Below are 12,110 nucleotides of genomic sequence, written 5' to 3'. Positions count from 1 at the left end.
GCCCTTGTGGAAGTCAAAGAACGACAAATATTCTCCTTCACTTTATTTACTTTTCATTAGACGCCTCACTATAAGAGCAGTGCTATTTACAGTTTAACAATGTGCAAAAAGAACAAAACAATTTTCATAACATAGACTTTGCAGATGGAGAGAATGTGAACATGCACTTTTGTTTTCCCACAACAATAATAATAATAACAATAATGATGATGCAGGAAAATATGGTATTTACATGCGTGAAAAGAAACAGATTCACAGAAACGACACAAACTAAACCTGAAGAAAAGAAGAAAGCAAAATGGCCACTGAATGGTTTGATTAGGAGAGAATGTGACTTGTGCTATGGCCTTTACAGCCAGAACTGCTGAACTCATGACATGGTGCAGTAAAGCTGATTTAACAGCTCATGCAGGCTTCATCATCTTACTAAGACACTTATGTTGGTTTTTCCCACTCATTTGATTCCTAAATGATCTCTATTAATGTTTGTGAGGAGGCAGTAGTGGTGATTCAGAGCGGAGCTTTCACAGAATCCTCAAATAATGACTTGTTTTCTCTTGTTTAAGTTAAATTCCTCTGGATTAGAGTGTTTATTTTTCTTTCCCTTTGCCACAAATGTATAAGAAATCTAAAGGAATAGGGAGTTCAAAGTCCAAATCTGTTGCATCTGCCATGCACTCAACTTCACAAGTGGAAGTGTTTTATACATTTAATAAAAAACTCCACTAGCACAAAGAATTGTTATCCAGTTCATACATGGACTAAAATAGATTTTTTTTTATAAAATTAGCAAATATTTAAATGTAGAAAACAAATCACATTACTGTGAATAGAGTTAACATCATGCAGATTTGACAGAGGAGAAAAAGAAATGTAGATAAAATCATTTCAATTTTAACATTTCTTTGTCAAGAGTCCACAAAAGTCTGACAACAGCTTTACCGTCGTCCATCACCAGAGAACGTAGCATCCATTCATTTTAAAGTTCATTTTTGAATCAAAAGGGAGTTTTGCCAAACTACCGTCCAGTGAAATAAGTGAGAGCCGACTGAATCCTGAAAGTTTCCTTGGCAACTAACTGATGTGCAGCATTCATGAAAATTACACAAATAAATACAGACTCACTGTGAGCTACGAGGTCAAACTCTTCACACTGGCACTGCCTGATTTCTAAATATACATCAACACTGGTCCGATCTGGACAGGCCAACGTCACGTTTACATGTGTGTTGATAATGTGCACTTGGATTATCTAGTAGTAAAAACAGTGGACAAAACATGTGGCAGAAATAGAAAAAAAACAACGGTGAAGGAATGATAATTTAGATCTAACTACACTTTTAGCAAACATGAGTGTTTTCAACCTCTCACAACCTTCTGGAGCAGGAAAGTGAATGAGGAAGGTGCAACAGTTAACCACAAAGGCCTTTGCATTACAGTGTATCGCACTTTTAAAGTCCACTTCCACTGTGGAGAATGGCTTACGGTAGCAACAGACCCCTAAAGTCCCAACTCAGGGCTGGATCATCACAAGCTGCATTAGCAAGACTGAAAACATCAGATCGACAAGAACTGCATCGCTTCAACGCATTCTCTGAAAAAGGCAGACAAGAGGGAACGCTTCTTCGCAGCTACTACTATCTCACAATCCACTGCATCCGAGTCATGTTTAATGTGATGCATATCACCACATCACTTTTAGCTTTTAGTTTTCAATGCGAGTGGTCATCAGTTACTGATTCGTTGAAGGAAGAAAGCACTGATGTAGGTAACAGATGTCAGATATAAACATACAGACAAGTAGAAGTTACAAAGATGTATTTACCAATAAAAAGTAGAACTGTGAAGGATCAAATAATCGGCATAAAATAGATTTAGTCAATTGAAGGGAGGAGCCACAGTCCTCTGTCTGAACTTCTGCGAGAGTGTGTGTAAAACAGATTATCCACTATCAGTTGTCTTAGACTACTTTGCAGGGAACCATCACTGCAGCACTATTCTGATCCGGCACCTGCTGGTTTTTGTGGGTTGTTTTTTTTTGTTTTTTTAAGACTCTGTTTTCGATTTGGGTGTTTTAGCTAACTCTGAAGGACCCACCTTTCCCCATCCTTCACAGGATCCAGCCCTCGAAATGGGACACAGCTTTAGGTGGGTTGACCTGGTGGGCTTGTGGAAAATGTGGCGTCAGTGTACAGAGCACTAGTCAGAGTCAGAGTCTGAGTTGTCTTCGGGTAGATCACAGAGTGTTTCTTCCAGGGGTGCTAGCTTCCCGTCTGGCCTGACACCCATGGGCCGAATCAGGTTCTGCCTGGAGACACAAGAGCAAAAACAACATCAGACATTGAACACTTAAAATCAAAATTAATCACTTCCTGTGTTTAGCGCAGGCAACACAAACTCGAAACACCACTTTATTGAGTCACATGGAGCAGAGAGGCTTTATCAGCATTGTGTGAATATTCAGAAAATACACACTACAGCATTGTAGTAACTTGTCATTATCAGGATATGTTATATTCATTTGTAGGAATCAGTAGAAAAGACCAGAAGACCGAAAGTCCATTTGTGTTGTGGATCTTTGAAATGATTGAAAATGATGCTCTTTAAATCTCTGATGACAAATCATGAGAGAGGGAGTGGTGACAAAAGTGCAGCTATAATTGGATTAGTATGAAGGGGCAGCCGTGGCTTTGAGGAGATTAGTCTGAGTGCTGATCCTGTAATTAAACTCCTACAGAAGAGGAGGCGGGGGTGAGGGCCGACAGGGAAAGGGGATGCCCCAACAAGGGCCGGTCGGGGGTGGGGGTGGGGCGCGGGACGTTGAGTGAGGGTCCTCAAGTCCTGGATGTAAGACAGTAAAGATGTACAAGTGAAAGCCATCATTATAGCTCGTTTTCACACATGAACTCGGGGTCATTTGTGGAGATCTGGGTGCAGTCGTTCTCTGGAGTTTACCATTTCCATATCACAAACACAGCAGGAGAATCTTCTGGGGGCTTAGGCGTTCGGGTAGAAGTACACTCACATTCACATCCACTCACTGTGGATCCTCAGGAGTGTTTTTTACCTTCACTCACTCAGACATAAACCAGAGATTAAACCAGGGAGCTGGCTGGAGAATCTTCAGGGGCAAATTCTGCAGATATTGACATTTAAAAAACGTATTTTCTGTTTCTCAATAAAGCTTGTGTTGCCCAGCGACACTGCCACTCTGCACACGGGAAGTGGTTTGTTTTTTTGGTAAGACTGATGGAGGCAACAGGAACACTGTGCTGGTCTTCTCTGCTCAAAACACCAGGCCAAGCCTGCACCCTGCACACACCAACACTCCCTCAGTCAGGCCTGATAGTTTTGCTTGTTTTACAGTACATCCCCAAGTCACATCTTTCCATTGCTGCAGAAAGTTTACAGCCTTGTGTCACTGGTCACAGTCAGTAATAATGAGGACCAACGAGACACAACAAACAAAAACATGTAGCATCATCTCTACCAATTAGAGCAAAAAAAGAACCCTCTCATCTGCTGCTCATCAGTGTCAGGACCGGGAGTCTGGCAGATGTGAGGGAGGGTGGGTGTAGGTGTAGAATATGTGCTAATTGGAGGATCAGTTAAGCAGTTAGGAGAGCACATTCTTGTAGGGCTTTGAGCTATCTCCTTAGAGCGGTGAGTGCAATGACGAAGCACCTCTCGGTCATCACCAAATCTTTAATCTCCTCCACAGAGGAAGAGAGAAGAAAGAGGATACAGTCTCAGATAAAGGAATCTTCCTCTTCTGGTACACACGTGCCTCATTACAGCTCAACCCACTCTTTGGTTGGACAATGAGGAGGTCAGCTTTCTTCTGTCTGCACATTTGTTCCCTCGTGGCTTTTCCTCTTCACCCACGTTCCACCCAAATTGCTTTGTCTCGTTGTACCTCTGTCTCAGTCCACCGTCAGTCTGGCTTCTCAGAATGAGAAGAATAAAGTCAGGACATGTGTGTTTTTTTAAAAACCTGAATGTGGCACACAAAGGGAACGAGGGCCGACAAAGCTGACTGTGTGCCAATTAGGTGATAATTAATGGAGAAGAGGTAATGATGTTGCAGCCGCGTCCCAGCAGCTTCCATTTACTCCAGCTGAATACTGTGGCGTGTTGGAAGTCTGGGTCTAATTGAAGCTGCAGCTAATGGCAAGAGATTCTTCCTCTGATGAATCAGTTGGCAGGGAGCGAGCTCACTGTTACTCTTCTAAAAGACATTGTGCTTGACTAACGTTAGCCTCTCTTTGCCAAGGAAAGGTCAGACTCCAAAAGGGCCTTTGCGCAGACAACAATAAGTAATATGAATAATTTGAGCAGGGGGAGCAACAATTGTTCAGAGAGGAAAAGTTTAGCACGTTAGTCGAGCCTTTGCAAAGGAAACATAATGGATCATTAAATCATTCTTTGTGTCACGTTTTTCGTTTCCAACCAGGAAACGTGAATTTCTTCTGTTAAATTTTCTGTCACACACATTCCCTCCATCCTCATGTATCAACAAACCATCAACAGCAAACATGGCAACCTGGTGAGATATACCTATCTGTGGTGGCTGAGATGTTCTCCGATCGCTTCAGTCGCTGTATAACTTAAGCTTTTGTCTCTTTGTACAGAGCTGGTATTAGTGTTAGACCCAAGTTTGTCTTTAAAAGGATTTTATACTTTGCCTCAAACCGGTTTACTGACCTTCTGAAGTCTTTGTTGTCCATTACAGGAAACGCTCATAGGTCTTTGATAATATATTTAGGGATTGATGATTTACCAAGTGTCTGCTCATATTACTTGATTGGCCTACATATCGCCTTTTCTCATTTCTTAACATGAGGAAACTGAAATAATCCGGCATGTCCGATCCAAAAGCAACTGTAACATCCACAATTTAAAAAATAATGCTGTTCTCCATCCCCACCACCACTAGTGTCTGCCATTTGAATAATTCTAGATCTCTAGAGGCAACAAGTGCAAATGACGATGGTCAGCATGGTCTCTGTCGTTCTCCCACAACAGCATCATCCCTTTTTTCCCTTACAATATTGTGAAACCTACATGACCTTTACATTCCTATGAACAATGCAAAACAATGCAAAACATTCCGTTTATGTGCCTATAACAAAGATATTTTACCTTGACAGCTTGTCTAACATGTTGACCAGTTTCTGAGCCTCGTATTCCTTCTGCTCCTCCGTCATCTCTTCAATGGGGTTTGGCATGGGCTCTTCCACATGACCAGTGATGGGGTTGATGCTGCAAATAAGCAGATGAGCAAGCTCAACGTGCGCCTGTGTACTAACTTAACAAAATGATTTAAGAAAAAAATCAGACATCATGTTAAAGCTTTATTCTGAGCCTCGGTCTATTTACTCACAATGGTTTGGCACTCTTATATTCTTCGGTGTCTGAGTCTTCATCTTCAGAGTACTGCGTCTCTCCTCTTCCTCCTGAAAGAAGTCCTCGAGCCACCAGGAGTCCTGCTGCATTTCCATATCCCGTGTACTTCAACAGGTTGTCCACTGAAACAGGATACCATTATCACCACACAAAGAGTGGGTGAGGTTTAGCCAAGCTGTAGTTTTATTTATGCAGGTGTTAAGAATCTATGGGCTGGTATTAACATCTGTCACCACTGAGGTAGGACAGTTCAGACCTGGCTTTAAAATCTCCTGTGACCACATATGATCCGAACATTCAGACCTGTGCTTACAGCAATTTGGACCGGATCACTAAGAATGGACCCCTTTCACACCTGGTATGAATGGGGTCCATCCTTAGTGATCCGGTCTAAACTAAACCACACTCTTATGTGTCCTGCCTTGACCCGCCAGCTGCTTGTGCCCTCTTACCACTCTCTTTGCAGAGAACGAAGAGAAACTCTGCAGCGGTCTGCTTCACGCCCATGTCCACATGAGTCATCAGGCGAACCAACTTGTTTCTGGTGGTGGTGCCAATCTCTGGCCGGATCTTCACATCTTTCAGTGGAGGGAGTACCTAAAATCAAAGACATATACAAGAGTTAAGATTATTGTTATTCTGTCATGACTAAGGCGACAGACACACAAAGCTGTTTTCATTTAAAAACACATAACTCCTGATGCGCCTGCCATCCAGTCTTACACTGTGTTTTTGTGCCCTGAAAATAGAGAATTTCGAAAAATCTGGGACTGTGTTTTGAAAATGTTGACACAGTTACCAGGTTTCACTTCCTGACTCATTCTTATCGGCCCCAACTTGACAATCAGCTGTGAACAAAAAGCTCCCTGAGCAAATCCTTTGCCTTCCATGTCCTCGATCTTTCATCACAATTGTTTCTCGTTAGAATAAGTAATAAGAGGACTGAATCAATTTCCTGTCTATACTAGTGTACTGTGACAAAAATGGTCACATTCTATAGGGTTTTCAGTAGCTTAGTTTGGATATGAATTACTTCAATACAGAGCTAAAAACTGTGTGGACACAGATAGTTTTTAGTCTTAAAACCCTGTTAACAAATGAAAATCTAGGAGTATAGAGGTAGCCTAAAACAAGATTTACAAAAGACAACTATTTTAGCACTTAAGCAATGCAGACCCCTTCCTTCTATATTACAGAGGCAACTTGAACAGCGCGAGTCTGTCGGCAGTTACTGTACCTGAGCTTTGATAAATCTGCGGATCTCTCTGTGGTGTCTGGATCCTTCTGTTAAAAGGCTAAGCACTGGTGTCAGCCCCTCTTTGTAGTTGGAACCCTGCTTGGAGTGACAAACACCACAAAAACTTCACATGCTACATGAGTTGAAGTACAGGATAAATGCCAACCAGTCTTGCACACATAGGTGATAGGAGGGACAAAGAGGTGAGGGACAGCTACAAGGTAGATGAAGAGCTGAAGACACAATACACAAAAAAGCGTCACTACGTCTCTCTCCTAATAGTTTCTGTTATTTATGAAAAAAATATTTCTCATTTGTACACACTCACATATTTTGTTGGACCACCTTCAGCCTGATTACGGTACACTTTTGTCATAGATTACGTGATTATGGTACACTTTTGTTTAATAAGCTTATCAAAAGTCAACATTTATTATGTTGACATTATTTAAGTTGCATTCATTTTTTTCCAAGATCTTGTGTTTGTGATGATGTTGGACCACTGTGTTGCGTTCCCTCAGGTCATCCCAAAGATTCTGAAATGGGCTAATCCATTAGTGTAAATAATGAATCACGCTTTCACAGCAGTTCTTTCACAATATGAGCCTTATGAGTCCTGGTACTGGCATCTTTTTGAACACATGCATTTGCTGAACCTAGACCTGAAGCAACCCCAGGTCATAACACTAACCTCACAGGCTTGTAACCACATCACAATGGTTCGCTGCACTGTGATTAGTAGATTAATGATGTTATGTTCTATACTCTCAATAAAATCTGATGCTTGATTCTGCTACACTTGCACTGTAACTTAGGACACAAGAGCACATACAGCATATTGGACATGTAAGCAGCAAACATTCACTGTTTACACTGCAGTCCTCTGTCTAACCGATGCAGAGGAGGAATTTTACCTTGTCAATCCTTTTCCCCATGAAATCTATTAACACCTGGATTGCATCCATGTTTTTGCCACCATAGTTCTCATGTCCTCCTTGGACAGGCACATCGATTAACACGTCGAGGCAGGAGGCTGGCATGTTGTTCAGCAAGTTAACAGCATGGCTGCAGATAAAAAAGATCTTTTAATTATAGTAAACCTATTGTGAAAATCACAGTTTTTCAGAAGGAGCTACAGCAGGGACAATAATAATTATTGCACTGACTAAAATACAGCTGCAATATCCAGTATACAGCAACAATCATTTCCAAGATACACTGAATGAGGCTTCAAAGAAGTACAATGCTTTTAGCTAATAGTCTTAATTTAAAATTTAACTCAGATTTACTCAGTAAAATAACTTGATCCACGTAGAGCACGGAAGCTCAAGTGTCCACTATGTGATTAAAGAATTTTTTTGTTTAAATCAAATTAAAGGGAAATGTGTCGAACTGCTTGTCTCGTCTTTTGTGTCATAAAGTGCAGAACGCGCTCCTACCTGTGTGCTTCCTCGGTTTTCTCCTCTGTCTCAGTCTTCAGCATCAACAGGTGGCGCAGGATGGCAGTGATTAGCCGGAACTGGTGGTCATCCTTCTGTCCAATAAAAAAAGATGTGCAAAAACACTAATATCAAAAACACTGTTTTGTTGTTCAGAACGGCAGGAAATAGAAATTTGAAGATTTAAAGAAGCATCACAGCCATTTTAAAAAGGCCATAAAAGCAGAGTACACATGTATTGTACAAGTTTGATATATAGATATAGTTACCAATTTTCTAAATTCAACTGTGGCAATTAGGCACATTAACAAACAAAAATCACAGTCATTGCTCACACATTGTCCTCAAGCAAATCACAAATACAGCTTGTATTCTATGTATAGCCTGTTGAAATTATAGTCCATAATTGTTTTCAAAAACACTTGATCTTATTTGTTGAAATGATTTTCATGTCCTGATCACACCATTTATAAGTAAAGTTTGAGAATATCTGGTGTCTGTAGCCCATGCAATACTCTAATAAATAAATTAGACCAAATGTATTATCTGATGTAACTGTAACTAACTGTCCAGCCTACATGATTGATTATAGTTTGATTGATTGAGCTTTCCTAGTCTCTTACAACAATGGATTGTTTTCCCCGCGAGACTCCAAACACAAGGAGGATTTCAACAAATAACATATAAAGTGTTTCAGAGAAAAATGACAGACTAGCTATTAAGAGAGAGTCAGTGTGTAATGTATAAATGCAAAAATTAGGTTACTTTTTTACTTATTTTTAAGTGCCACCCTGGCCACATGTTATTATAGTGAATAGTTTGTGTATGAACTGAATAATTTTTAAATAAAGTTGATTTAAACATGTTGCTCCACTTTATGTCACATATACATAACACGGATTCAGCTGATGTGTTTGTCTGACTAGTGTTACAGACAGTAAATCAGCAGTGAGAGGTAAGTGTATTTCTCAGAATGATGTCATTTAGGACAAATGGTTAAGGACAAACATGACTGGCTGTGGTGATGAATGGATGCATAATCTTTGTGGTTGTGGGAAAGCCTAATCCATAAGTAGCCAGAAATATTTTGTATGTTTGCATCTACTAATCTCACGAGATGGGTGTCTTACACCATCATAGTACAAACCCTAAATTATACACTCTCACAGCTCACAACAAACTCACCTCACCAGAGACAGATAGAGTAAGGTTGAACAAGGCCTTGAGTGCTTCCATTGCTCGCTCATTGTCTTCTGCAGGCATGGACAGGGCCTGTGAATCTGGACAGGCAACTTCATAGGGGCCTACCCAGCGCACATCTAGGATGTGCTCCAGGACCTCTGTCAGTAGTCTCACTGCATGGCATTCTCTCCTCAAAATTCCTCTTACATCAGCCTGCAGGGCAGACAGCAGGAAGAGAAGGCGCAGAGTGAACAGGCCCACCTCATGGTGCCATGTGCGGGCCGTACGCAGGCTGGCACACAGGCCGTGGGCCAGCTGCACTTCTATGCTGACACGCTGAGCAGCAGGACTGTTGTAAACCACGTTGCATAGGCACTTCAAGGCCTCCACCACCACCCGCTCTTCCTCCTCTGACTGTGTGTCTTCCTCAGAGACTCTCTGATTGTCACCTCCTTCCTCTCTATCATGAAGCCTTGCCATCCCTCCCAGAGTCAACATGCCTTCCCTGGTGGCTACAGGTGCGAGGACACTCTTGTCTCTGGACAGGATGCGTAGAGTTTCCAGACATGTCCTCTGACAGCTGGGCTGCACCTGTCCCCCAAGTACTGATAACACATTCTGGCACAGCTTCTGCAATGATACAGGCATAACAACACTGGCATTACAGCAAACAACACAATAATAAAAAAAAAGCAAAAAAAAAGCTTAGATAGAAAAAGTGCTTACACTTCGCAGGGCTTCTTCCTTTGGATCAAAAGCAAAAATGCGACTGTTCTGAAACAGAAATGATGTTCATTGTTGACAAACAAATCAAGAATTAATTTTTACAAATGTTTACCACAACACAAAACATGTATCGCTTCAACCACTTGACAATTTTAATCAGAAACCAAAGTAACCTATGGAACCTATGTGTGTTCCAAATATTTCAGAAAATAAATGATGTATAATAAATAAATAAATAAATAAATAATAACTTGACCACAATGGAAAAATTTTCATGGTCAATCAAAGATGTGGGAGAATTCATGATGACTGAGGAAAAGATAATCGCTATGTTAAAAGGTACAGCGTGTAATAATTAGTGACATCTACTGGTGAGACTGCAGATACAGATACAGTATATATACAAAAAAAAATATATGTACATATATATATATGTATATATATATATATATATATAGATAGATAGACACATAGATACTAGCTATTTTAAAATTGGTTTATACATTAGGTTTATGTGTCATTCTGCCATGTTTGATAGCTAAGCTTCCACTTCCCAAAATACATGGTCTGGCTCGACTGTAGAAACATGATGGTGGACGTCATTAAAACATGACCCTTGCCTAAAGTACATGTAAGAAATTAAAGAGACTTATTCTAAGGCTACCAAAAACCCCCACTATTTTTTAATTATGCAACAGTGGACTTTAACGATGTTGATCTGCTGTGATGAAACTGCAATGGTTTGAAAATGATCAAAAAGCACAATACAAACACTTTGTCCCATGCAGGTGATATAAATGTGAACAAAACAAAAAACATAACCCCACCACTGTGATTGAAAACACACCACAGTCACAAAATTGAATTGACAAACATGACTATGGCAACAGCTATTTCTCTTGCTGCTGCTTTGGATTGTGGGGCAGCGTTGCTTCCTTTCCTTTTGCAAACTATGGTGTATCCTATGCTAAAAGGAGATACACAAATATGCTCTTGCTTTGGCTAAATGAATCCATTATTATTTGTTGATTTATGTTGCTGTCCTTTGCCTTGTCCTTAATGATAATAATATATTATTAATAACAATAACAATACTAACATGTTGTGCCTATTCCTTTCTATTTTCTAAAGCAGTGTTTCTCAATCCTGGTCCTAGGAACCCACTGCCCTTCATGTTTTAAAAGGTTTGTCTGCTCCAATACACCTGATTTAAATGATCAGCAACGACTCATTCATTTGAATCAGGTGTGTTGGAGAAGGGCAACATCTAAATCATGCAGCCGGGGCAGTGGATCCCGAGGACCAGGATTGAGAAACACTGCTCAAAAGTGTTCTGAGTGCCATGTTGTTTGCATATTTAAATATGGTGTGAACAAAAATAAAAAAACAGTTCTTTATAATGGCTGTCACGGAGGTACTTCCGGGTCACGTCACTTACCTTTTTTAGCAAAGGTGTCTATGCGGTGTCAAAACATTGTCGCATTTTATACGACTATTACCTTTAAAATTACAGTTCAGGTGCACTTTCAGATTGACAGCAGGGAGCATTAGCATCACCAACAGAGCCGTGTGTTATAAACGGCATGTTAATGTTGATAGTAGTTACAGCTTTAGGGCGTGTGGTGATATTTAACGTAACAATATTAACCGTGAGCTGACATCAGTTTGGGTGGCTAACATGATGTTTAGCTAACTCAAAGCTAGCATAGCCGTCGGGCTAACTAGCTAACGTTAGCGGCGGCGTTTGTTTTGGTTGACGTTTTTACAAAAAGCACAGCAGAGTCGCGACTCACCTCTCGATTATACTGACGCAGGAGCTGCTCGACCTCCTCTGCGTTGGTCGTTTCAAGCTGCGACAGCATATTATTCAAATCCATAATGAAAAATATTAGCGTGAGAGGCAACTTGGTTTGGACGACACCGGTGAATGTTGTGCAGCGCAGCTAGCGTGAGAGGAAGGGAGGGGGAGAGAGGAAGGGAGGGGTTGTCAACAGGGAAAAACCTCTGTTACTACAATATTTTATGAATTACATGAATCAACATGTAACATTCTGCTACACAATATGTGATATTTAATTTTTTTCTTTAATACTGCAGTTTATTTATTACACCAATGAAAA

At 40.6% G+C, this 12,110-nt stretch overlaps 1 protein-coding gene across 3 annotated transcripts; it reads right to left on the bottom strand.

Annotated features, from left to right (window-relative positions):
* Positions 1–28: 28 nt before the first annotated feature.
* On the bottom strand, positions 29–11,937 carry ric8b (RIC8 guanine nucleotide exchange factor B). Of its 3 annotated transcripts, none has more exons than XM_044036138.1 (10): positions 11,784–11,937; positions 9,991–10,038; positions 9,268–9,894; positions 8,083–8,177; positions 7,558–7,708; positions 6,644–6,742; positions 5,859–6,003; positions 5,384–5,528; positions 5,143–5,262; positions 29–2,308 (listed from the first exon to the last, which is right to left on the bottom strand). In XM_044036138.1, exons 1-10 carry the CDS (start codon positions 11,865–11,867, stop codon positions 2,200–2,202), a joined length of 1,623 nt encoding a protein of 540 aa, XP_043892073.1. In that variant the 5' UTR covers positions 11,868–11,937; the 3' UTR covers positions 29–2,199. The 3 variants fall into 3 exon arrangements, with proteins under 3 accessions (XP_043892073.1, XP_043892074.1, XP_043892075.1); XM_044036139.1 differs by having other exon boundaries at positions 6,644–6,739; XM_044036140.1 differs by having other exon boundaries at positions 8,083–8,174.
* Between the last annotated feature and the right edge of the window lie 173 nt (positions 11,938–12,110).

The sequence above is a fragment of the Solea senegalensis genome, linkage group LG10 (genome assembly GCF_019176455.1).
Source record: "Solea senegalensis isolate Sse05_10M linkage group LG10, IFAPA_SoseM_1, whole genome shotgun sequence".
Classification (NCBI taxonomy): domain Eukaryota; kingdom Metazoa; phylum Chordata; class Actinopteri; order Pleuronectiformes; family Soleidae; genus Solea; species Solea senegalensis.
The sequence above is the reverse complement of the archived record's forward strand: the minus strand, read 5'-3'. Positions and strand labels throughout refer to the sequence as shown.